The sequence below is a fragment of the Cervus canadensis genome, chromosome 21 (assembly GCF_019320065.1).
Source record: "Cervus canadensis isolate Bull #8, Minnesota chromosome 21, ASM1932006v1, whole genome shotgun sequence".
Lineage (NCBI taxonomy): Eukaryota > Metazoa > Chordata > Mammalia > Artiodactyla > Cervidae > Cervus > Cervus canadensis.
Genome location: NC_057406.1, coordinates 54,573,313 through 54,598,990, shown reverse-complemented (window position 1 = coordinate 54,598,990; position 25,678 = coordinate 54,573,313). Strand labels below are relative to the sequence as shown.

Here is a 25,678-nt window from a genome sequence, read left to right as displayed (position 1 = left end):
GCGTGAACCCACGCTTTCCTAACTGAAGGATGCCATGAAGACCGAAACCCAAAGTCTGGGGGATTTTTGCGACTCAGAACCGGCTCCCAGGGCTCAGGCCAGCCCCGGTTACTTAGCAACGGGGTCGATTGCTCGGCGATCGATTCGACCGGGCCGGACTGAGACGCGACGCTCCAGGTCGAGCCTCTCACGGCCCGCCCCCTCCGGTCAGGGTCCCCGCCGCGCGCACGCGCGGGAGTAGGGGGATGGGCCAGGGGAGCGGGAGTGAGCGCGCGGGCGCCGCTTGCGGGCCGTGGCCGGGAGGGGCGCACGCACGAGGGGCGGAGCGGCGGGCGCCGAGAGTGGCTGAGGAGCCGGAAACGCGCCTTGGAGGGTGCGGCCCTGAGGAGACCGCGGGCTGGGCCGGGCCGGGCCGGGCGGGAAACGTTAGGCGAACGGCCCCCGGGGCGCGGGGGTCGTGCGGGCGGGGAGGGCCCGAGGCGAGCTCTGCCCGGATGAGGAACAAAGCGGCGGGGCAGGCGCGCGCGCCCCCCCGCGCGGCCGGCAGGTGGGCTGCGCGCGGGCCCGGCCGGGACGGGGCGAGGGCGGCCTGCGAGCCCCAGGCCGGCGGGCGGGCGACTTCGCCGCCCTTGGGAGGCGGTGTCCGCAGGCCCAGGCTCTCCGGCGGCGGAGGACGGGGGCTGCATCCTCCCCTCGTGTGGGTGACCGCCCTTGTCCTCTCCCTCAGGTCGGGCAGCCCGCCTCCCGAAGCTTCTGGAGGAAAGGCCCCGGGTGTCCCCTGGCATGCCCCATCTCGCGGCAGGGTGCGCGGCCGCCGACCCTCGGGAGAAGTTGGGCGGTCCCGGGCGGTCCCGGGGACGAGTGGCCGCGTTTGTGCAGCGGTTGTAAGCAAGATGCGGTAGCACGTGACCTTGGAACGCAGACCCTGATGCCGGTTCCCCGCCACCCGTGTGCGCTTTTCTCTGACCCTTGGCCCCCAGCAGATGCATCACAGGTGAGTAGCTTGGTGGGCCGAGCGCTGGTGACATGTTTGGAAAACATGTAGCAAATAAGACTTCAGAATGCCTTTGTTTTTGGTGCTGTTGGGCAGGTTACAGGTGCGATTTGCAAATGGATTTGTCCGAAGGGGAACAGGAAATCCAGAAACCAGTATTGGGTTGAATATGCTCTCAGTAGGCTTGATTTGCGCCACGTGTGAGTAGTTGTTCCGAATAGCCACACGTTGATTATTGACTTGTTGTGCATCTTTATCCTTGCCCTTGAGTTATTTGCGCCTTCAGTTAATATTTGAATCTGAGTTTCAAGCTGTATTTTTAGCTCATCACCGTGTTTCACCTTGAATTTTGCTGGTTACCATCTGGCTTGGCTGGTAATGGAGAGAAATTAAGTTCTTAATTCTTCAGAGTTCATGTTAATGTTGAAAGTATTATACCCTACAGTATAAAAGTGTGCCAGAAAAAGTTACATTTGGCTGTTTTTTAAGGGCCCTTTCATAGGCTGTTGAGGATAAGGAAGATTAAAAATATTCACTCAAATTACTGGAAATTGTCCATTGCATTTGCAAAGTGGCTGCATTTCAGTTAGGTTCTTTTTTTTTTTTTTTTTTAATATTTATTCATTTATTTGGCTGCACCAGGTCTTAGTTGCAGCATGTGGGATCTAGTTCCCTGACCAGGGATTGAACCTGGGCCCCCTGCATTGGGAGCTCAGAGTCTTAACCACTGGGCCAGCAGGGAAGTCCCTCAGTTAGGTTCTTATATGTCATTCTAACAAAAAGTTAATAAGGTCAGCAAATGGTTCGTACATGTGTGTGTGTGCTCAGTTGTTTTGGACTCTTTGCAACCCTATGGACTGTAGCCCTATACTGGAGCAGGTAGCCATTTCCTTCTCCAGGGGATTTTCCCAACCCAGTGATTGAACCCAGGTCTCCTGCATTGCAGGCAGATAGATTCTTTACCGTCTGAGCCACCAGGGAAGCCCCATGGGTCATACATAGGTCATGTAAACTAGAGAATATGAAGGGAATGATTCTACAACGAATATACATAGGCAAGAATTTCGAGCTTAGCACAGTATCTTGATTCTGGCCCTTCTCCCAGCATTGCTTCCTAGAATCCCATATAAGAAAAGTAGCTAGGATAGAATTGCACTTTGGAATGAGAGTGTCTTAAGAGGATCGTATTGTAAATTCCCTTCATCTGCTTTCTCTCTGTGGGATACTAGTTACCTTTGGTTTATGGCTGCTGAGATCATCACATTTTGGTGACTCACAACAAAGCAGAAATCTGCTGAGCCTCACATTAACTCTGGTTTGAACTGGTTTGAGAAGGCCTAAGAGTCAGCCTAGAAACACCATTTTGATTTTTATCTTGAGATTATGTGCACAGATTAATACTCAGGAATTTTCAGTATAGAGTTTGAAGCTACAGACTTTTAATTGTATGTATGTGAAAGTTGCTCAGTTGTGTCTGACTCTTTGTGACCACATGGGCTGTAGCCTGCCAGACAGCTCTGTTCATGGGATTTTCCAGGCAAGAATGCTGGAGTAGGTTGCCATTTCTTCCTCCAGGGGATCTTCCCAACCCAGGGATCGAACCCGGGTCTCCTGCATTGCAGGCAGACTTTTTGCCATCTGAGCCACCAGGGAAGCTTTTAATTGTACTTCAAAGAATTACTGTAATCGTTTTTTTGTAGGTCATTCCTGCTCTACTGATTGTAAAGTTTTAATGTTTGTAGCTATAAAGAGTTACAGAAGTCTGTTTTAAACCACTCCAAACCCAGAAACTTTCAAATTTATGGTAGCTATGGTGTCTTTTGTATGGAGTTTTGCACTTCTTTTATTTATTTTTTAAAATTATGTTTTTAATTGAAGGATAATTGCTTTACAGAATTTTGTTTTCTGTCAAGTCACTTCTTTTATTTTTAATTTTTGTTTTTTGCCTCTCCTCATGGCATACAGAACCTTAGTTCTGACCAGGAATCAAACCCATGGCCCCTGCAGTAGAAGCACAGAGCCCCGACCCCTGGCCCGCCAGGGAATTCCTACATTCCTTTCCTTTCCCTTCCTTCCTGTGCTGGGTCTTGGTTGCTGCATGCGGGCTTTCTCTAGTTGCGGTGAGCGGGAGCTACTCTGGTTGTGGTGCACCGGCTTCTCATTGCTGTAGCTGCTCTTGTTGCGGAGCATGGGCTGTAAAGCGTGCGGGCTCAGTAGTAGTGGCACATAGGTTCAGTTGCCCGGCAGCATGTGGGATCTTCCTTGTATGTCATGATTAAATACAGTTATTGTGCCATCCCTCATAAGTTGCACCTCGTTTGCTAATGTGATTCTAGTTGTCTTTTTAGTAAGAATGAGTTTGCATTGCTTCATCCAAATCAGAGTGCCTGCTCTGTACAGGGTAGTGTCCTCAGTTAGCTTTGTACACTTTATTAATGTCTGGAAGTTTAAGTTTATGAGATACCTGGCCTGGGTTAAGGTTGAAGTCTGTGAATATGGAATAATGCAGGAGGAATAGGTTTATGTCAGACATTAAGCGTACTCCACTATGTAAACCCATAGATCCTAAGTGTTGGAACTGTCAAAGGCAAAATGGTTCTTTTATTGTAATTATCTTAGTTAAGAGCTTGGCTCTCTCAAATTAGGTAAACCTGGATTTAAATGCCAATTCTGTGACTTCTGTAAATTAGGCAGATCTGGAGTTAAATCTGCCACTTACTAGTTAATGTAATTTTGGGTTAAGTTTCTTAGTCTCAGTTTCCTCATCTCTAAAATGGATTAAGAATAATACCTACCTCACAGTAGTTATAAGGATTGTTGTTACTGTTTTAGTCCCTCAGTCTTGTCCAACTCTTGAGACCCCATGGGCTGTAGCCTGCCAGGCTCCTCTGTCCATGGGATTTCCCAAACAGAATACTGACTGGAATGGTTTGCCATTTCCTTCTCCAGGGGATCTTCCCAACCCAGGGATAGAACCCCTGTCTCCTACATTGCTCGGTGGATTACTTACCACTGAGCCACCAGGGAAGCCCAGTTATAAGGATTAGGTAAAATCATTACATGTTATCACTTAGCCCAGTGTCTAACACCTATAGTAAGGAAGTAATCAGTGTTAGTTATTACTATTTTCATGTTGATTCATAGCTGATGTAGCCATTTTTCAGGTTAAAAATCTATTAAGTTTTGTTTTCACTGCTAGGGAGTATGTAGATCCTCGGTCCCCTTCCTATTCTTCACTCCTCCCGTGTACTTAGGCACACACATAAGACCTTGCATCACTGTGATATTCAGTATAAGGATTGGAGGTTCCCGGTGACCTTCTTTGGATAACCTGTTGGCTGGCCTCTTGAAATTGTTTATGATATGGCAGTCTCTGAATTCTTTTTTTCTTTGGGGACAGTCTTTAAATTCCGACATAGGAACTAATACTTACTGATAACCTCCAGTAGGGTCTTATTCAGTGTTCCTGTTACTCTAATGATACTGCTAATGGCAGTGCAAGATGGATTGCATAGAAAAGGCAGTTCTCAGATTCTTCAGCTTGCTAAAAGTGGTCTGTAGATTTTAAAAAGTTTGATGTATTGAAAAGCTTTTTGACAGTGTTTGGCAGCATGATCTGTGTTCTTCCATTTAATTGCAATGTGATTTGGGGTGTATGATAAGCCCTCTTTGAGCCTCAGTTTCCTCGATTCCCTTATTTTGAAGAATTAGTGAGCTAATATGAAGTAATTTTTTTTATAAAGTATCTAGCACAGTTTACCTAGTGAACCTTGTTATGCAGAAGATTTTACTAAGATTATTGATTAATTATTAAGGTATCTATATAGAGTGTTAATAAAATGCTGATCCATGGAGAAGATACGGTGCTTCTTCACACTGTTTGCAGTCTAATTCAGGCCCAGTATCACTTTTACCTTCTGGTGAAAAGAGTTAGTAAAAATTCTTTGAGTGAGTTAAAACAAGTCCTGGTTTCAAGTTATAAACCAGTTGGAGAAATGAGATATTGTGAAAGAAAACAGGTGAATTAAAAACACAAAAACGCCTCTTTGCCAGTGTACTCTAAGGATTGCAAACTTTGCTATAAATAGCATGCTTAGTATTTGGAGCAAGGCACACCTGAGTTAAATCCTGTTTCTGCTGTATGACAGCCAAGTTAACATCTTTGAATCCCAATTTCCTTATCAATAGAATATTGGAGAGCTGTGCACTTAGAAATGAAGTTGTAGTTGATCAAGTCGAATCTCTGCACCACTATTGTTTTAGGTTCTTCGGTACCTTAAACAGTCACTGAGGCAATTTTTGCATAACTGGTTGTGTCTAATCTTTCCTAGGATGAATGAAATGAACCTGAGTCCTGTGGGGATGGAGCAGCTGACTTCATCCTCCGTGAGCAATGCCTTGCCAGTCTCAGGGGGTCACCTGGGCTTGGCTGCCTCACCCACTCACAATGCCATCCCTGCTCCAGGTGAGTGGTAAGGGAGAGGGACTGGATTTCAGCACTTGACTGCGTTAGCCCTTCCCAGTGGAGCGGGTCAGAGCCCCTTTCCGAGAGGACGGGAGCAGCCCCGCAGGTCAGTGGCGGCTTCACCTGCGGCAGCGTCTCTGTAGAGCGCTGAGGCTCCAGTGGGCGATGGGGCGGCAGGCCGTCCTGCTTGTGCTCTTCTTGAGTCAGTGCCCTTTCGTCCAGAGCTGTAGTTGACTTGGCGGTTTATCTAGGATTGCCCTTTCATCTATTCTTGCCCTTGACATTCTGTCCCTGGGTTTATTAGAAGAGAATCAGAGTTACTGTACTAACTCTTCCTAGAACACATGAGAAATTCAGCTTTGTTCCCTATCATGCCTGAAACTGGCACCAACCACAAATGCGCCAGACCTAGCATTATGGTCAAAGAGGAGGTCTCAGAGATGAAGCTCCTACATGGAACCTCCCCCTGAACCTCAGAACTCGGACAGAATAATAGTGTAGGGAAAGCTCATTTTCCCCCATCACTGTATTTTTAAAACCTTTTTATCTGCCTAGTTGAATTTTTTCTTTCTATTGAAATAGAAAAGAAGCAAGCTCTTGAGTCTTACAGCGGTAAGCTAGTGATTCTTGCGGGTCTCTGACATTGTAATGTATTGGACTCTTTTTATCAAAATATGAGTTAATGCTTAAGAATATTTTAAATCTACAAGTTTAAATAGTTCTCTCTAGAGAATTACCTGCTTAATGACTAAAATGTAGCAGTTAAATAAGATTCATCTAAATTAGGGTCTCTGTATTCCTTTTAGTGTCCACAAAAGAAATTTTTAAAAAATTAGTTCTTAACTCAATTTGTTTTATTTCTTAGGCATTCCATTTAGTAGACACTCTTATTAAGGAGGAAAAACCTGTTTAAAAATACTGCCACTGGCAAAAATAGTGCAAATCTGCACTGCCCAAGTTGGTGAGTTCATTATGATGGGAAGCCACAGGGTCACTTCAGCATTGTGTGGATAGATGTAGTCCAAGGTGGATATAATGTGTAAATTTTTAAAAATCATGAAGTAGAGCATATATGCAAAAGATTATATCAAGATATTTATGTACAGTTTTACATCTAACTTTAGGTTTTTTCCCCAAGTAGAAGCATATCTGTGAAATTTTTAAAAGTGATACATTCTCACCATATAAAATGAAAAGTATAATAAAAAATATTTTTTAAAAATCTGTACTATCACTACTCAGAGACCACTCTGAAGTTTGATATATTTCTTTGAAATTTGGCGTATATTTCTTCCCATTCTTTTTATGTCTAAATAATTTGTTTTCTTAAATTGTATTTAAACTAGGTTTTAAATTGTAGTTAAATGTTTTTGTACCCAAGAGCAATACAGATAACTGAACGATCAAGTTGGCATTTTAAAACTGACTTGCGGACTAAATTTAGGGCTTGTCTGTGGATGTCTGCCAGTACTGTCTATCTGGGGATGTAAAGGGCTACTGGGTGGGATTTTTGCCTGTTGCAAAAACCTTCCTAAGAGTTTAGCCAGTGATTACAGAATTTTAAAGTACTTACTTTTAATTGAGGAAAACAATTTTTTTTTGTAGGCTTGCCAGTGGCGATTCCAAACCTCGGTCCCTCCCTGAGCTCTCTACCTTCTGCTTTGTCTCTGATGCTCCCAATGGGTATTGGGGATCGAGGGGTGATGTGTGGGTTACCTGAAAGAAACTACACCCTACCTCCACCACCTTACCCCCACCTTGAGAGCAGTTACTTCAGGACCATTCTACCTGGTAAGTGTTATGGTTATTTGGGAATTTACAAGAAATAATACATCCGACCCTTTTTTGTTTTGTTTTAATTATTTATTTAGATACCCTGGGTCTTAGTTGTGGCATTTGGGATCTTCAATCTTTGTCAAGACATGTGGGATCTTCAGGTGTAGCGTGCAAAATCTTAGCTGCAGCATGTGGGATTAGTTCTCTGACCAGGAATCAAACCCAGGCCCCCCTGCATTGGGAGTGGGGTCTTAGCCACAGGACCATCTGGGAAGTCCTTATAGCAGCCGACTGTTAACTTCAGTTCTCGAAGACTTGAATGATGCTTTTTTCTCTTTGTCACTGTTAGATATTAATTTATGGGGGGAAGAAAATTGTATTTATGTACTTCTCCTCTTAGATCATATAGATAACATTATTAATATAGCAGTTTGACTAAGGTTAATTTCTTAATGGCACAGTTTCTCCCTTGTCTCTTCCAGCACCTTCTTGGTTCAGTTTTTATAATTCTCCAATTGTAATTCCTACCAACCACATGTCCTGCTATAGTGTCATTATTTATTATAAAGTTTACTGAGTTTTTATTCTAAAATATTATATACTCATTTCAGAAAATTTAGCAAATAAAGAGGGAGGGGAATTATTCATAGTCCCATTATCCATTTTTTTGGTGTACTTCCATCCTACCTTTTATTTTTGTGTAGGGGTTTTTACTGTTTTCCATAATGAAGACTGTAGTACTTGCAATACAATTATGTACCCTTTTTTTCACTTAATGTTTTTCTCTATTTTTACATAGTTATTTTCCCCAGCTGCTACATGGTTTTCATAATTATCCTTTTTAATGACACATTATATTCTACTGATACTTTATTCCTTGGTTTATTATATCAGTCTTTATTGATGGGCACTTTTTACCAGTTTGTTTATTACTGTTATGTAAATGTCTTTGGGTATATTATTTACAAAATGCATTTAGGGCTGTTTACCATAAGTGGAGTTTCTTAATGCAAGAGGGCATGAATATTTTTGAGGTCTTTATTATATATACTCAATACTTTGCAAAGACGTTTTAGAAATCTGGGCTTCTACTGGAGATGCCACATGTACCATTTCACCACATACTCATTAACAGGAATGTTCAAATATTTTTTCTGTTTTAATAAAGCAAGTATAATTGTGACTTATTTTGAATAGAGCCTAATGTTTCTTGATAGTTTAATAAATAAAAATTTAGTTATATTTAATTAAATTTTATTTTTCACATGGACTATCTGCTTTTAAATGATTTGACCTTTTAACTCTTACAGAGCAAATTTCAGCATCTTAGGACTCAGGAATTCCAACCATGTATATATTATTAAAGGCAGAAATGGTTAATTTCTAGTGACTTCAAAGGAACATAGTTAATTTTTATGATTTCTGAGTTTCACAAAATGAATTATGGTGTATTATGTTGCTGTTTATAAAGTATATATCAAACCAAAGAAATAGATAGGAGCTTATTTTACTTTAGTTGCATTTGTAAGAAAAATAGCTTTTAGCATTTGGAATTCTTAATACACTGAAAAATTCCTGATATCTCATCTTTTCCTTTTCCCAGGCATTTTGTCTTATTTAGCTGACAGGCCACCTCCTCAGTATATTCACCCTAACTCCATAAATGTTGATGGTAATACAGCATTATCTATCGCCAATAACCCTTCAGCGCTAGATCCCTATCAGTCCAATGGAAATGTTGGATTAGAACCAGGCATTGTTTCCATAGACTCTCGCTCTGTGAACACACATGGTGCCCAGAGTCTTCATCCCACGGATGGTCATGAGGTGGCCTTGGACACAACAATCACCATGGAGAACGTCTCTAGGGTCACCAGCCCAATCTCTACGGATGGAATGGCAGAAGAGCTGGCGATGGATGGTGTCGCAGGCGAGCACACCCAGATCCCAAATGGCTCCAGAAGTCACGAACCTCTGTCTGTGGACTCTGTGAGCAGCAACCTTGCAGCGGAGACTGTGGGCCATGGTGGTGTGATGCCCATGCATGGGAACGGCCTGGAGCTCCCTGTGGTCATGGAGACAGACCACATTGCAAGCCGGGTCAGCGGGATGTCTGACAGTGCCCTCAGTGACTCCATCCACACCGTGGCCATGAGCACCAACTCTGTAAGCGTGGCACTCTCTACCTCACACAACCTCGCCTCCCTAGAGTCCGTTTCCCTCCATGAAGTTGGCCTCAGCCTAGAACCTGTGGCTGTCTCCTCCATCACCCAGGAGGTTGCCATGGGGACGGGTCATGTAGATGTGTCTTCAGACAGTCTTTCTTTTGTACCACCTTCACTGCAAATGGAAGACTCCAATTCAAACAAGGAAAATATGGCAACCTTGTTTACAATTTGTGAGTGTGCTTAGCCTTTTTCTTTTGGAGATATTGATAGAAAGGGTCATCATCCTTAACAGGTTTAGTCACAAGGTCAGGTGTTAATTAAGGAAGTATAGAAAGTAACTGGACTTTGAAACTTTTATTTGCCTATGTACTGTCCTTTGTGTTAATGTGATGCCTTTTTCTCAAATAAGCCAAGTGATATATAGACATTCTGTTGGTTCTTAAAGCATCTTCCTGAAGTAAGGAAACAATCATTTCTGTATTTTACAGATAAGCTTAGCCTATTAATACTTAAGGTATTTCCCAAGATTTCACAGAGTTAGTTATATAAGTAAATTTCAGTAAGGTGTTCTGTGTGACCTGCCATGTGCTTTTTCTACATAAGACAAATTTATTAGATCATGTGTAATTTTTCATCCCCCTGGAAAAATGTAAGTAGATACAAGTGAAATTTTGTGGTTTTTTTTTTTGCTCAGAATGCATATAAATTACCATAGTTTGGCATGTAAAAGCTCTTTTTATGGGGCAATAGTAACAAAATATAAAAATAGTCAAGTTGTTGGTGTCACTACTGCTTCATTCATGCAGTCAACATGTTGAGTGCTAGTAAACACCAGCCTGTGTACTAGATGCAGCATAAAAAGTAATCTGCAAGAGGCTTTAAGGAGCCCACAGTCCGAAGGGAAGCACAGGCCAGTGAGCAGGCTATTGCATTGTGGTGTACTGAGTGGAAAGATGGGATTAAGTGTACGGTGCTAAAGGAGCCTGAGCCGGGGGAGCATCTCACCAGACCGTGGAAAGCGCAGGGAAGACTACATACGAGTTAACACAGACCTGAAGAGCAGACATGTCCAAAGTGGAGAATCAGGAGGAGCAGCATCCCCCATGGGAACTGGCACCTGTAGTTTGAAAGAGTCGTGAGTGGTTCAGAATTGCTGAAGCATAAAACGGGTGGGGAGGGACTCCCCTGGTGGTCCATTGGTTGGAACTCTGAGCTTCCACTTCAGGGGGCACAAGTTCGATCCCTGATCAGGGAGCTAGAATCCTACATGTGGTACAGTACAACCAAAAAAAGTACCCCCCCCCCAAAAAAAAAAAAAAAAAAAGAAACAGAGGTGGGGAGAGGGTATGTGATGAGAGAAGTAGGAGCCAGAACCCAGAAGGTCTTCAAAGAGCAGACAGGGATTTTGAGGGGGGAGGGCTGGGATAGGGGTTCTGCTGTGTGAGGGTAGCAGGCTTGTTAGTGGCAGAGAGGTAAAGATGGCGATGCCATAGTTTAAGTGTAAGGTCATGGTATTCCAATCTAGAATACAGATAATGATGGAAAAAGTGGAAAATACTAACAGAAAACTCAATAGATCTTGTTGATTGGGTGACGTTGGAGGAGAGAAGGTTTAAGGAGAAATGACTGGTTTCTGGCTGGGAAACTAGGTGGATTGTGACCATTCTTTAGGATAATGAATGATGGAGGTGGAGTGGATTTTTTTTTTTTTCTTTTGGACTGCGCTTGGTCTTTCTTGCTTTGTGAGGTCTTTCTCTAGCTGTGGCCAGTGAAGGCTACTCTTGGTTGCGGCGTGTGGGCTACTCATTGTGGCTTCTCTTGTTGTGGAGCACGGGTCCTAGAGCATGGGCCTCAGTAGTTGTGGCCCGTGGACTTAGTTGCTCCGAGGCGTGTGGAATCTTCCCGGATCAAGGATCAAACCCATGTCCCCTGCACTGGCAGGCAGATTCCTATCCACCGGGCCACCAGCGAAGTCCCTTGTTTTGTTTTTGATGAGTGTAGGTGAGTCCAGTGTCAGACATGTTGATTTCAGTGTTCAATGATACCTAGAGATGTCGAATGAGAACTTGAATCTGGAGCTCAGAGACCTATCTGGAAATATTCAGGAATCCTTAGCATTAAGATGTTAATCATAGCCATGGAAGTGAGGTGAAATCCTATCCTAGTTAAGTGTGTGGAATGACAAGGCTAGGTATGCTAAGGTACAGTGGCAGAGGAAGAGCTTCTAAAGTAAGTTGAACAGGATGGTCAGAAAAGTAGGAGGAGGCTTCTGGTACTACTGAAGCCAAGCAGTGGGGTGACCTTTTGTGTTAACCCTTTAAAGTCTCAAATTTATAATTTTAAAATAATTTAGGATTATAATTAATGTATGGTCATTAATTTAGGAGAAGGTAAGAAATGGCTTAAATCAGTCTATTTATCCTTTTGCGGGGAGGGTGCTACACCTAGTGTCATGTGGGATCCTCGTTCCCTGACCAGGGATCAAACTTGTGCCCCCTGCAGTCAAAACCTGGAGTCTTAACCACTGGACTGCCAGGGAAGTCTCCTGTTGATCATTTTTCAAGTGGGCAAGTGGAACCTCTTACTTCTGAGTGTTTTTCAGAAGAAATATAATTCACATACACATTTTAAAAGTGGACTCTTCAGTGGTTTTTAGTATAATGACAAGGTTGTGAACCATCACTACTGTCTAATTCAAAAATTTTTGTTACTCCATAAAGAAACCTTGTTAGCAGTCACTCTCACCCCCACCCCCCTTTCTCAGGTAACACTAAACTTCGCTATCTATGGATTCGCCTAGTCTAGACATGTCATATAAATGGAATCCTACTGTATATGGCTGTGCCTGGCTTCTTTCCCTTAGCATAATGTTATGGCTTATCCATGTTATAGCATGTATCAGAATAATATTCCATTGTATGGATATACCACATTTTAATGTTTATCCATTTATTTTTCATGAACATTTTGTTTCTCCTTTTTGACTATTATATTCAATGCTGTTATGAACATTCACATACAGGTTTTTGAATGAATGAATGTTTTTAATTCTTGGACATATATGGGAATGAAATTCCTGTTTTTGAGGAATCACCAGACTGTTTTCCAAAGTGGCTGCACCATTTTATATTCCCAGCATCAGTGTATGAAGGTTCCAGTTTCTCCACATCTTTGCCAGGATTTCCTTTTTTTTTCCTGGTAATAATTGAATGTTATTTGTAAACAAAAAAATGCTTATTTATAGCCATCATAGTAGGTGTGAAATGGCATCTCATTGTTTTAATTTGTATTTCCTTAATGACTAATGATGTTCAGCATCTTACACGTACTTAGTCACCATTGGTAATCTGTTTGAAGGAAGCCTGTGACCCTTTTTTGCCGTATGAAATCTGAATCTCCTTTGTTTGAAGAGTTAACATGGTTTATAATTAAAAGCATTGGAGAATAAGTCCTCATAGAGTGTAGGGGATCTCTAGTCTGATTTTAAAGAATTTTAAATCAAGCAGTACTTGAAGAAGTAATATATTATTACTACTTTGGCTAAATATGAAAACGTTAAGTTTTATGTTTATGTTTAAGTTATGATATTTTATGCCATTTAAGTGGTAATTTCTAATAGGTTGTTTAGGGGAATAAAGGCACCTAGAAGACTGTGGTTCTAAGGTTTATGTATTACAACTATTTTGTGAATAAATTTGGAAAGTTTGAAAACAGTCAGTGACTAAATAGGATCATGAATACTACTCCTTATCAAGGAGAAAGGAAAGTAAAAGAGCAAAAGATTTGTGGAGAAGGAGGACACTCCTGAGCTTGTAAATGTGAAGTTACAATAAGCATAGAACAATGTATGAAGTCAACATTTTTTTTTTTTGACAATAGAAAAAGACCATATGAACAATAAATTAAGAATGTTAAACAAATATGTCTGCAAGAATATGATCCTACCTGCTGTCCTAAAGAGCAGATTGCGAATTTTCTTTGCCTTAAGAACCTGTCATCCAAACGTGGCCAGCCAGCTTGCTAACAGTGAAGCAGGGGCGAGCGGTGGTGCAAGCATCTCTGACTCCCTTGCGCTGTGTTGTCGCTGCATCACCAGCAGTGTTTCAGCTCCCTTTCCTCTTAGAGTTTGGTAGACTGAATCTTCTTGACTTCAGAACATCGTATCTGAAGGAATTTCTTACCCACTTACTGTAAGAAATAACACACTTGATTCCTGAAGTAATGCAGTGTTACTTTTTGATCCGTGTTCTTCTTATGCACTGAATAGGACACTTGTCCAGTTGCATTTAAAAAAAATCAAATCAAATCTTGCTGAAGAAGGATACGAGTGGATATACATGTAAGTGTAATAAAGTGGTCCTTTGGTCAGAGCATTTCTCCTAGAACCTTGGTTCATACTGGTTACATTTTAATAATTCACATTTAAATAAAGCAGGTGGTCATTGATCTGTCTGCTGGAACTGACCCCATTTATGTCTCACATTTGTCATCTGCAGGGTGCACTCTCTGTGACCGAGCCTATCCCTCAGACTGCCCTGATCACGGACCGGTGACTTTTGTTCCTGACAGTCCAATCGAGAGCAGAGCCAGGCTTTCTCTCCCAAAGCAGCTTGTTCTCCGCCAGTCAATGGTGGGAGCAGATGTTGGTAAGACCCTGGAACCGTAAAACTCGATCAAAGTCTCTTCTTCCTTTGTAGGGTAGAGTTGTAAAAGTGGATGTGTATGCTTTAGAGGTTACTTGCTTGATCCAAAAGTCAATTTATGGCTGAAGATTTATCCTTTTATGGAATACTTTTCCAGTGGCGATAGCACTAAATCAAGTTGAACACTTTATTGGAAAAGTTCCCCTTTTTTAGGATCAGGATTGACTAGAGGAGAGAATCCTCAAAGGCTGAATCTTTGAAGACTTGGCTTTTATTTTCAGCTGTATCATCCACTGTCATTTATCATGACAGATCACTCCATGAAACTTAGTTTCTTTTATAAAACACGGGAAATTCACCATTTATAACTTTTTATCACCAAAAATACTTCTATCAAATGTTTATAAATTGCTTAATACTCCTTAGGAAAAGAGAATAAGAAATACAGAGTGCCAGAGTATGCTTATCCATACTGGAATGTAACATGGTATCTGAATTTTTGTGCCATTCTTTGAAAATACGGTACTAGACATTGTTCTTTCAGGTGTAGCTTAGGCATCAGTCAGTTGAAAGCATTAAACCTCTTAGATAATAAAGAGCGGTGCTTTAAGCACAAGTGATCTTAAAAGTTTGATTTATTTTATAGTAATTGCTTTACTTTTTTATAATAATGTTGTCTAGTCCTTTTTATGTATCAACTTGGAGGGATATGGTTGGTTCCTTGTGTATAAACAGTGGTTCAGGAATTTCTGATACTGCTTCTTACTCGGCCTATTTCTTCTGAACCCAGTCTACTCTGTTCATTACTTTTTCCTTATTTATAGAATAGAATTCATAAGACTTACGTACTTTCAGGGGTGCTAGAATATCAGCAGTTCATAGATTCATTGAAAATAAGATTCTTTTCATGAGTTAAGCTACTCTCTTCTCTATCCTATTAGATGTTTAAATCACTGATTGTGTAGTTGGTGTCCTTCCACTGCTAGGTGTGTGGACTGGAGAAACCATCCCTGTTCGGACTTGCTTTGGGCCTCTCATTGGCCAGCAGAGTCACTCCATGGAAGTAGCAGAATGGACAGACAAGGCGGTTAGTCATATCTGGAAGGTCAGTGTTGCTGAAATTTTTCTGTGACTTTTGGATGCTTTTATAGTAATGAAGTAGTCAAAAGTGATGTAAAAGTCAAACTTAGCCAAGATTCATACAGTGCCATTCATCCATCAGTCACTGAATACTACTTTCTGTTCTTGGTAGCCAAATTATAATACATAACAAAATGTCAGATATTGAATATAAGATAAACTGTTTTAGTCTCCATTTTGTTAGTAACCCAATGACTACTCCTTTTTATTACTTGTGGCAGCTCAGGCTTTGGACTTTGTTTATATGTTGAAAGTCTTATTTTGTGATCAGCTAAAGCATTCCTCAAATATTTAGCTTGGGAAACAATTCTAGACTTGGAAGCTAAGATTATTTCTCTATTTTTCTAATGAAAGGGACTGAAAACTTAAGTTTCTGATATAAACACCTATTCCTATTACATGTTTGTATAGAATCTTAGTAGATTGGGAATGATGCTTGTTAACATTGGATTAAGGCGGAAGTGGGTCTTGTGATAGTTGAAAAGGTGAAGTGCCACTGGCACTGGGGACTTTAATTGTGTTGTCCAGATGAGAACACAGGAATGCTAGGTTCACTGGAGCAAAAAATAAGAAGAGGTGGTTCTCTGACCTTAATGTCTGTTTGTGTGGTGGGTGATGAAGACAACTAGAGTTTTTTATGTCTTTTCCAGTCAAGCCAAAATGTGACTAATCAAGAGCAACGTGATTCTGTATACTGAGCACCTACTAACTGTAGGTCTCTAGTGGTCTTAATTGTATTGCTGGAAATAGGGTGACTGGTGAAATGACAGACACATGAGAAGACAACCATGTATTTTCACACTGACTAGGAAAGCTGGTACCTACTGCAAAGTAAATGAGATTATTGCTAGAACTTGTCAGTTCATTTGATGTGTATGTTTGCCTTCTGTTGGCAGATATACCACAATGGTGTCCTAGAATTCTGCATCATTACAACTGACGAAAATGAATGTAATTGGATGATGTTTGTGCGCAAAGCCAGGTGAGAGTAGACTTGGATGCAAGAAATAGTTATGATTCAGATATTTTTCAGTAGAAAACTTCGAATAAAATAGGAAAGAATTGAAGAATCCAATGACAGTGATATCTGAACATAGTTTAAAGCCCAAGGCTTTTTATTTTCTTCACCCCAGTAGTTGTTGACTAATGGTGATTATAAATTAAAATAGAAATTATCCCTTTTTTATGAGCAGTTTATTCAGTTTACCAGTGCAATAAAAAATGACACAGTTACCATTGAATTTGCAAGTAGGTACCTTTTCTTTATATTGGCTATTGGTCAGCCCCTTGGGCTTCCCAGGTGGCGCTAGTAAAGACTCCACCTGCCAGTGCAGGCGACATGAGATGCAGGTTTGATCCCTGGGTCGGGAAGATCCCCTGGAGAAGGGCATGAAAACCCACTCCAATGTTCTTGCCTAGAGAATTACCATGGAGAAGAGGAACCTGGAGGGCTACTGTCTGAAGGGTCACACAGAATTGGACATAACTGAAGCAACTTAGCACACACGCATGCAATCAACCCCTTAGGCTGGTGTGTTAATTCTTATCAAGCTCTCTATTTCTGTGTCTTTGTCATATTGTTTTAAGACTTCATTTTACTTACTTTTCTTCTAGCAATAGAGTAGAGTGTTTTTGACTATAAAGAGCAATGAGCTCATATATTGAAGTAAGAATTCTGTTTCTAAACAAGTTAACCCTAACAGGTAATATAGGTAATTGGAGAAATGACCCGGAGAAATAGTACATCTAAGTTTTCATATAAGATGTTGCTATAGGGATATGATGTGTTTAGTATATATTTCAAAATTAATCTGCTTGATGGGCATTCCTTGGATGGGAAACTTGAGATTCCACAAGCTACGCAGTGTGGCCAAAAAAATTTTTTAAGTAAATAAATAATATAAAATTAATATGCTTGATTTGTTAAATGTGATAACCTAGGAATCGGGAAGAACAGAATTTGGTGGCTTATCCCCATGATGGAAAAATCTACTTCTGCACCTCCCAGGATATCCCTCCTGAAAATGAACTGCTTTTTTATTACAGCCGGGATTATGCTCAGCAGATTGGTAAGTTTATATATAAGACTTGTTTGTCATGAATGTGACACAGTAAAAATACCGAGGATCAGTAGTATAGTTTTGGTAATGATTTACGTGTAAGCAGAAGCAAATCACATGCCTTTGTGTATGTAAAAGCAGAGTATTAACCTTACGATAGAAGTGTTAAGATCTGTGAAGTTCTTCATGTACTGAAGAACCAGGCAGCCATACCAGCCAGGCGGCATGAACTTTGTGTTAGGACTTTGATTTGGGGAATTTGAAGTTCCTGAGTTACTTTTCGAACCATTACAGTTTTAAGTTCATAAAGGACAACGCTGTGAGTTGGTTTAACCTTCATAGTCTTTCTTTGCACTGTGTCATAATGACAAGTGATGACACTCTGTCCCCTTTCTGATGTCTGCGTCAGAAGCATTCTCTGTCCTTTTTCACTGTAATAAAACTTCTGACACACACATACACATGAGTTTGCGTGCAACAAAATCTTCAGTTTTTTGCCTAGGAACATGCCTTATACTTTAATGTTTACTAGGTGTTCCCTATGTGCCTGACAGACTATTTGAGATGCTGGGATTAGAGCATTGAACAAAATGTGTTTAATTTTACAGTTAGTGGGCAAGCTGGAAATTTTGATAGAAGGGAAAATTAGAAGCAACAATCACTAAGGTTTAAAATTTGAGTTTTAAAATTGAAGTAAGTACATTGAGTAATTTTTTTTAAAGGTGTTCCTGAACACCCAGATGTGCACCTCTGTAACTGTGGCAAGGAGTGCAGTTCCTATACTGAGTTCAAAGCCCACCTGAGCAGCCACATCCACAACCACCTTCCTAGCCACGGCCACAGCAGCAGCCACGGGCCGAGCCACAGCAAAGAGAGGAAGTGGAAGTGCTCCATGTGCCCCCAGGCTTTTATCTCTCCTTCCAAACTTCACGTCCACTTTATGGGTCACATGGGTATGAAGCCCCACAAGTGCGATTTCTGTAGCAAGGCTTTCAGTGATCCCAGCAACCTGCGGACCCACCTCAAGATACACACAGGTAAGCTGTCCTGGACCATAAAGTGGAATTTTGAAAAATTAGAAATTGGTAAGGGCGTGGCAGCAAGACAAGTGTGGCAAATAGGGTTGAGATCAGATGTTAGAGAATCGGCTGGCTGACAGGAGGACTTCATTGGGTCATGAATTGTGTGGAATAACTGCCTGCTCAGAGAATATTACTAATTTGCTCCATCTTCCAGGTGGCCTAGTCATAGTTTGAATGTGACTGGGAAAATGCATTTAATAATCAGGGAGTTCATCTGTGTGTTTGGACCTGAAGGTAATTCTTCAGAAACAGCTAGAGCATACTATTAGAGGTCACCCCTGTCACTAGCCAGAGCCAGTTTCTATCCTTTGAATATTGTTTGTTGAACACCACCAGAATTTATTGAGTTTCTATTTTCTAAACTCCATGCACACCAAACCCTTTCTCTTAGGCATAAGTTTCTATCATATGCACTATAACAATAACTAGTTTAGTTTGGTTTTCTTGGTTGGGTCATTTTCTCCAAAACTTTGAAGGTAAAATTGTCCCTTATCCTTTTGCATTAGGACTGAGTAGTTCCAGCAGAGTGTGTGTGGCCCACAAACCTTAATATTTGGAATGGCTTATAAGAAAAGGTTTGCTAACCCCTGAGTAACTTTTTTCCTGCATTCTTAAAAAGATTTTATTTCATCCTTGGTTTATGAAGACATATTTTAAAAAAGAAAACTAAAATTTAGATTGTAAAAATATGTTTGCTTGTGAACAAGTACCAGAATTCTTGAGGTTTTTTAAAAAAAAAAATGATTGAATTAAGTTAGGCACTAGGGTTATAAGTGATTTTTTCCCCCCAGAACTTGTATCATGTGTTAGCTGTAAACAGTAAAGAGTGTGTGTGTAGGTAAGCAGTCATAGGTCAGGTTTGTTAGCTTCTCTAGCTTTAGTTGCAGCATATAATTCAGTGGCTCTGAGTGGCTCTAGGTAGACAGTCCTAGAATGTGAGGTTCCAGTTACCAGTCAATTCTGTTTTATTCCTGCCTTTGCCACATACCTGTACAACGTGTCTCTTCATGCTGAGAGTGCTCGTGGCACTTTGATTCACAGTGTGATCATTCGGGTTAATATGCAGGTCAAAAGAACTACAGGTGTACTTTGTGTGACAAGTCTTTCACCCAGAAGGCTCACCTGGAATCCCACATGGTCATCCACACGGGGGAGAAGAACCTCAAGTGTGACTACTGTGACAAGTTGTTCATGCGGAGGCAGGACCTCAAGCAGCACGTGCTCATCCACACACAGTGAGTGACCCGTAGCTGACGGCTGCTTGGGTGATGAATGGGGCTTGTGTGTGCCGGCTCACTGTCTCCCGCTGTGGTGCCTGTATCTCCTGTGTTCCACATAGCCTGTGTTCTCTGACCACACAGACTGTGTTCCGACCACATAGGTCACAAAGCTAAGGTTCTGGTTTATCCTGAAAGAGTTAACGGTGCTTGCTTTGTTTTCTCATTTTCACTTCTACTCTCTTTATTTCCTTTTTTCTTTGTAGTTTTGAAACATAATTTAATTAACGACTTTTTAAGTACCTTGAAGTCCAGCGACTTGCTAAGTGGTGAAAATACAAAGATGAGAATAGTCCTTGGCTTTAAAGAGCTCAGAGGCCATTAAGAGAAACAGAAGAGTAAATAATTGCCATGCTGTGTTGCAGATGTTAGAGTAAGTGTAGGATCCTGAAAGACTATAGAAGAGGGTTACCTCACCCAGTCTGTGAGTGTCCTGAGAAAGCTTCCTGGTAGTTGGAGATAAGTATTAAGGTAAATTAGAATTATTCAGGAAACAGTCTTCTAGACAGACGAAATGGGGTATGAAGAAACATGAATGTGAAAAAGACTGTGAAATAAGACTGATTCTCTATAGTGAGAGCATCCCATGTATGTGAGAGCGATAGAGGGAGGCAGCAACCAAATGATGAAGAGCCTTTTATCCAGTTCAAAATTAAATTTCATTCTGGGAATAATGGAGAGTCATGGGGCATTTTTTCTCCCCATGTACCAGGAACTACTCGGCTTTGTGCGTGTGTGTGCCTGTGTGTATTTTCATTATGGTATATAACACATAAATTTTTCTGTCTTAACCCTTTTTAAGTATGTAGTTCAGTGATGTTAAATGTATTCACATTCTTGCACAAGCATTGAAGGATTTTAAGGGAAAGAATGTCCTGGTGAGTTGTCTGTTTTACAGAGACTACTCTGGCAGCAGGACAAGGGGGTGGAAGGAGGAGAAGGCCGAATATTGGACAGCCCATTAGGAATTTATTGCATGAATCCAACTGTAATTAATTGTCCAACCTGTGTTAGTTACAGTGACAAATAGAAGAGAGCAGATTCTGTGGGAGAAAACATTAGCTTGTGTTTTATTTAGAAATACATCAAAAATGGAACTTTTATTCTTATCATGGGTTTTAGATAAATATTTTGCTTTCATATCAGCTATTTTATCTGATTTGTAATCACAGTGCAACCTGAAACACTAAAATACCAAAGGAGTCTGGATCTACATTCCTGACTCTCAGAATGACCTTTTAAAACAAAGTTTTCATTAAGTGGTTTCATTATTAGTATGAAATTCTAAAAATTAGATATATTAATTATCACATTTTATATATAGTTTTACATAGTTGGAACTGAAAGAGCTCTCTGGGGTCATTTAATCTAGCTGCTTATATTAGCTTGAGCTGCCACATGAAAATACTGTAGACTGAGTGGTGGCTTAAACAAAAGAAATTTATATTCTTAAACTTCTGGAGTCTGAAAGTTGAGACCAGGGTGCCAGCATGGCTGAGTTCTGATGAGGGCCTTCTTCCTGGCTGCCTTCTTGTTACGTGCTCAGGTGGAGGAGAGAGTGAACAAGCTCTGATCTCTCTCTTCTTCTGAGGACATAACCCCGTCATGGGGGTCCCATTCTCATAACCTCTTCTAACCGTAGGTCCCCACCTCCAGATTCCATCACGTTATGAGCTGAAGCATCAGCATACCAATTTAGGTATTCAGCCCCTAACACTGCTCATGATAGTCACTTGGGAAATGTGAGAATCAATGACTGGTGCCGAGGCCCCACCTCCAGGGATTCTGATCAGGGGCAGAGCCCTGGCCTTGGTATTTTTAAAAAGCTCGCCAAGTGGGTCTAAGGTTCAGTCAGGGTTGAGTGCCCCATTTTTTCTGTTTAACATGTTGGATTTTCATTAAGACACAGGGTTCAGATGCTCAAAAAAAGTTTAAAAATTCGTACTCTGTATGATCCCCAAGTTTTTTGTCAGCTCTAAGATGTCTGGGCCAGAGTTATTACTCCAGCCTTGATGCTGTTCACATCTTGAATTGGATAATTTTATGGGCTACTGTTAACATTATAGTTAGATACCATTATGTTGGTCAGCTGGCAAACATTTTCAAATTTGAGTCTTCCAGTTGGTAAGAATGTGGGGCAACAGGAGCTCTGAAATGGCTGTTGATGGACATGTATATTGAAATATACAACAGTGTTGGAAAACAGCTTAGCATCATCGTGGTAAAACTGAAGGTATACATATCCTTGGATCCAGCTGTGCCTCTCCTGAGTATATACCCTAGAGGAACAGACCCACATACCAGTGTAGAAATGTTCACATAGCAGTCTTGCCTGTGGTGATAAAAAACAAAACCACCAGAGAACCCATTAACCACAGACAGAGCCAGTGCCACAGCCAGGTTGTGGTGTATTCGTAAGTAGCCTCCTGCCATGGAAGCGACTTGACTGATTTTCAAAAAGAAGCAAAAACACAAAAGAGATACATACAGTACAGTCCCATTTACCTAGAATTCTGAAACAGGCAAAATCAGTCTGTGCTGTTTAAACTGCACATGTCTTATGACTGTTGTATGTGATGCATCTCCTATAGAGAAGTTTGATTCTAGTTGGGTAGAGCTTCTCAGACAAAGGTCTTGAGGTTGTGCAGAGTCAGTGTGTGCCTCAGTTGTATTTGTAACCCCAAATCAAATGTTTTGTTTTGTTCTTTCCTTGTGTTCCTCTTAGAGAACGCCAGATCAAATGTCCCAAGTGTGACAAGCTGTTCTTGAGGACAAATCACTTAAAGAAACATCTCAATTCACATGAAGGAAAACGGGATTATGTCTGTGAAAAATGTACAAAGGCTTATCTTACCAAATATCATCTCACCCGACACCTAAAAACCTGCAAAGGGCCCACCTCCAGTTCATCAGCACAGGAGGAGGAGGAGGAAGACGACTCAGAGGAGGAAGAGCTGGCGGACTCGGTGGGGACAGAGGACTGTCGCATAGGCAGTGCTGTGTATTCAGCAGATGACTCTCTCTCTGCACATAAATAGAAGAGAAAGAAGCTGACTTCTGGATGGAAAATGCAAAAGGGAAAAACACATAACCAGTTATTCACTACAATGGTTTTTATATAAAATAGTTTGATTCCTTCCAGCCAACAGTCAAAACAGACTAAATGGGAATGGATAAAGCACTTATAGAAGAGTATCCTAATGAAAACACTTTTAAAAAGATTGAGAAAAGAGCACGTGTCCTCTTTTTAAGTGGTGTATGGGGAGGCAGGTGTCAGCTTTTGAGATCTGTTCTTTATTTACATGATAATCTGGGTGATAACACTTATACCTGAGTCAGAGCTGCCCTCTGCCCATCAAATGAGATTTATTTTAAATTCTTTGATTATTTCATTTTTCTCCCAACCCATTGATTTGGTAGCAACCGTTGACTTGGTCCCTGTGTCCCAGTCATCCTGATTGTGGTTCTGGTGTTACGTTTTATGCAGACTTGTGACTTAAACTCATCCCAGAGTGGATTGGAACGTAACAGGGTAAGCTTGTTACTCTGACCGCGGCTCACATATTTGAAGCACCACCTGCCTTCATCTCTCCTGGCTGCTGGGGAGTTGAGGGTGGATCTTGCTTCTCAGAATCTCACAGGCTCCTAGAGGGCAGGTGAGAAAGGAGCAGTCAGGAAGCACGCCCTGGTGGAGAGAAGAAAAGGAGAGGCGCCTGGGCCACTGTCCAGAGGGCTCTGTCCTGTGCTCTGATGGAAGCTGGGCTGAGAGATCTGATTGTTCTGAGAGATCTTTGAAGGTTTCGACACATCTCTGTCTCCAGTGAAGCCTCTAGCACCCGGACAGAGTATCTGGAGGTGTAACAAGCCAAGTGATGCCTGCTACGTTGTCTCCGGATAGCAAGGGCATGTGGACCAACTGACAGGGAGGTACCTCGGCCCGTGGAAGGGAGGAGGGAGTGATCCTTTCTATCTGGACACTCTCTGGAAAGGGTCAAGACACCATCAAAATGTTGCCAACTCAGAAGACCCGTTGGTGCATTTGCAAGGTTAGGCGCTCCCAGCTGTCTGTGATGAAAGACCTCATCAGTTAAGCACGGTGGATTCCAGAGGATTTGGAAAGTGCAGAAGGTCGAATGGTCACCTTGTGTATGTATTTTCAGGGTTCCAGCTTAATTCAATCTATCTGTCACCTGGTCTTTCTCATGTATAGCCTGCTTTCACCAAGAAGCGAACACATCCTGAAGTCAACGGTTGATGGAACATGCTCTCTTGCTCTAAGGCGCAACCTCTGGGCTGGAGGTGGAGAGGACTCTGGTGGGAAGGTTTTGCTGCTAATGTATTTATGGAATGAATGTATTTCATTCAAATCTGTATTCCTCTAGGAAGGATTAAAATAAAAACTTTTTAAAAAATGCGATACCTCTTGTAATCTCATTTTGTGGAAGGAAAGGATTGAGGCTTTTACGGGGAAATGAGGTCCAGCTTGAGTTTTTCTAAGGTCAGAAGTTGGAGAAAGTATTTCCTAAGTACCTTAGCTTTGAAATTAAATTTTAGCATGCTTGCGCAGAACAGTGCTCAGACAAATCGTGCTTCCTGCGTCTCCAGCTCTCGCCCCTGCCCTCTTCCTTCCTGAGGTAGTGCCTCTTCTTTGCTGCCTCCATGGAGAAGTCCAGGTCTGCAGCCGAGGGAGTGGGTGAGGTGGTGGTGGTTAGAGGTGGCTGTCAACATGAGGTCCTGAGCCGCCGTTAGGGAGCACTGGTGGGGCTGAGGCAACGCCACGCCCAGCCTCTCCAGCTGGGAGAGGCGTCCTAGTGGCAGCCACTCCTGTCCCCGGGAAGCCACTGGTGCCCGAGCTCCAAGTGCCCTTTCTCTCTTTGACTCCTGCTGAGGTAAGCTTCATCATCTGCAGATGCTGGTTGGAATGCTGCCCAAGATAGTTAAAAGTGTCAGTTGCTCAGTCGTGTCTGACTCTTTGTGACCCCATTGATGGTAGCCTGCCAGGTTCCTCTGTCCATGGACCTCTCCAGGCAAAAATACCGGAGTCGGTATCCATTCGCTTCTCCAGGGGATTTTCTGGAGCCAGGACTCGATCCTGGGTCTCCATTGTAGGTGGATTCTTTACTGTCTGAGCCACCAGGGAAGCCCAAGATAGTTATTATGTCAAAGCAAACAAAAACAGGAGAGGATTTCTGAAAAACAGTTTAAGTGAGAATGAAGCTGTTTTTTCTTGCTAATGACTGTCTTCCATTTCTTTTTTTTACCTCATACTTAAATGGCACATTCTAAGTCTTTCTCACAGGATGAGAAAATAAGGAGCTGCCCCTTTGACAAGATTTTACTCTGAGCCTTTTCTGCCCGTCACATGTGGCCTCATCTGTTGCTGCTGTTGGGATCCCGCTGCTGTTGGGTGAATGGTCTCATGCAGAGGCAGGGTGTTATAAGGGTGGGCTTCAGAGCCTGGCTGAGTGTTCTCTCATCTGCGCTTTGCTGCATGATGGTCTGGAAGCATAGTCAAGTTACGTGACCTTCCTATGCCTCCCGTTTACTTAACTGTAAGCGGAGACTACTCAATAGTGTGCATTTCATATTATCATTTGATGTTAATTCATGCAAAGGGCTGGCACAGTGTTTACCATAAAGTAAACACTGGCTGGTATCCCTTAAATTTACCAGCATAGGTTTCTATGCTTAAAATATGGCTGTTTATGACCCAAGAAGTGCTGGATTTTAGTAAGACAAGTAAAACTGGCATGAATTGAGTTTTCAAGACCAAAGTCTAGAAATTACTAACCTATATACACACTTCCCAGTAAGCACCCTTTTAACTGTTCCTTGAGGAACAGAGACATTGCTAGAGCTGTCAGCTTCTTATCAAGTAAGATCACCAAGCTGCATGTTAGAGTCAAAGACTCAAAAACATGTCTTCAGGAACATAAATGATATCTGTTATGGGCAGAATTGTGTTCCTTCAAAGTTTGTGTTTTGAAGTTCTAACCCCAGTACCTCAGAATGTGAGTGTATTTGGAGATGAGGTCTTCAAAAGAGTGATTAAATTAAAATGAGGTCCTCAGGG

The 25,678-nt window shown here is 41.8% G+C and overlaps 1 protein-coding gene across 3 annotated transcripts; it reads left to right on the top strand.

Moving 5' to 3' along the window:
- Positions 1–239: 239 nt before the first annotated feature.
- PRDM4 (PR/SET domain 4) lies at positions 240–24,022 on the top strand. 3 transcript variants are annotated; one of them, XM_043440647.1, is made up of 12 exons: positions 240–373; positions 728–994; positions 5,326–5,459; positions 7,065–7,250; positions 8,839–9,633; positions 13,900–14,049; positions 15,012–15,151; positions 16,083–16,168; positions 17,128–17,255; positions 17,969–18,283; positions 19,395–19,563; positions 22,331–24,022. In XM_043440647.1, exons 2-12 carry the CDS (start codon positions 984–986, stop codon positions 22,641–22,643), a joined length of 2,427 nt encoding a protein of 808 aa, XP_043296582.1. In that variant the 5' UTR covers positions 240–373; positions 728–983; the 3' UTR covers positions 22,644–24,022. The 3 variants fall into 3 exon arrangements, with proteins under 3 accessions (XP_043296582.1, XP_043296583.1, XP_043296581.1); XM_043440648.1 differs by having other exon boundaries at positions 370–547; positions 15,033–15,151; XM_043440646.1 differs by lacking the exon at positions 240–373 and adding an exon at positions 381–547.
- Positions 24,023–25,678: the final 1,656 nt, after the last annotated feature.

Coding starts and splice junctions, on each gene's coding strand:
- PRDM4 (XM_043440647.1), top strand. Junction 15,152..16,082: donor CGGTTAGTCATATCTGGAAG/GTCAGTGTTGCT, acceptor TTCTGTTGGCAG/ATATACCACAATGGTGTCCT. Junction 16,169..17,127: donor ATGTTTGTGCGCAAAGCCAG/GTGAGAGTAGAC, acceptor GTGATAACCTAG/GAATCGGGAAGAACAGAATT.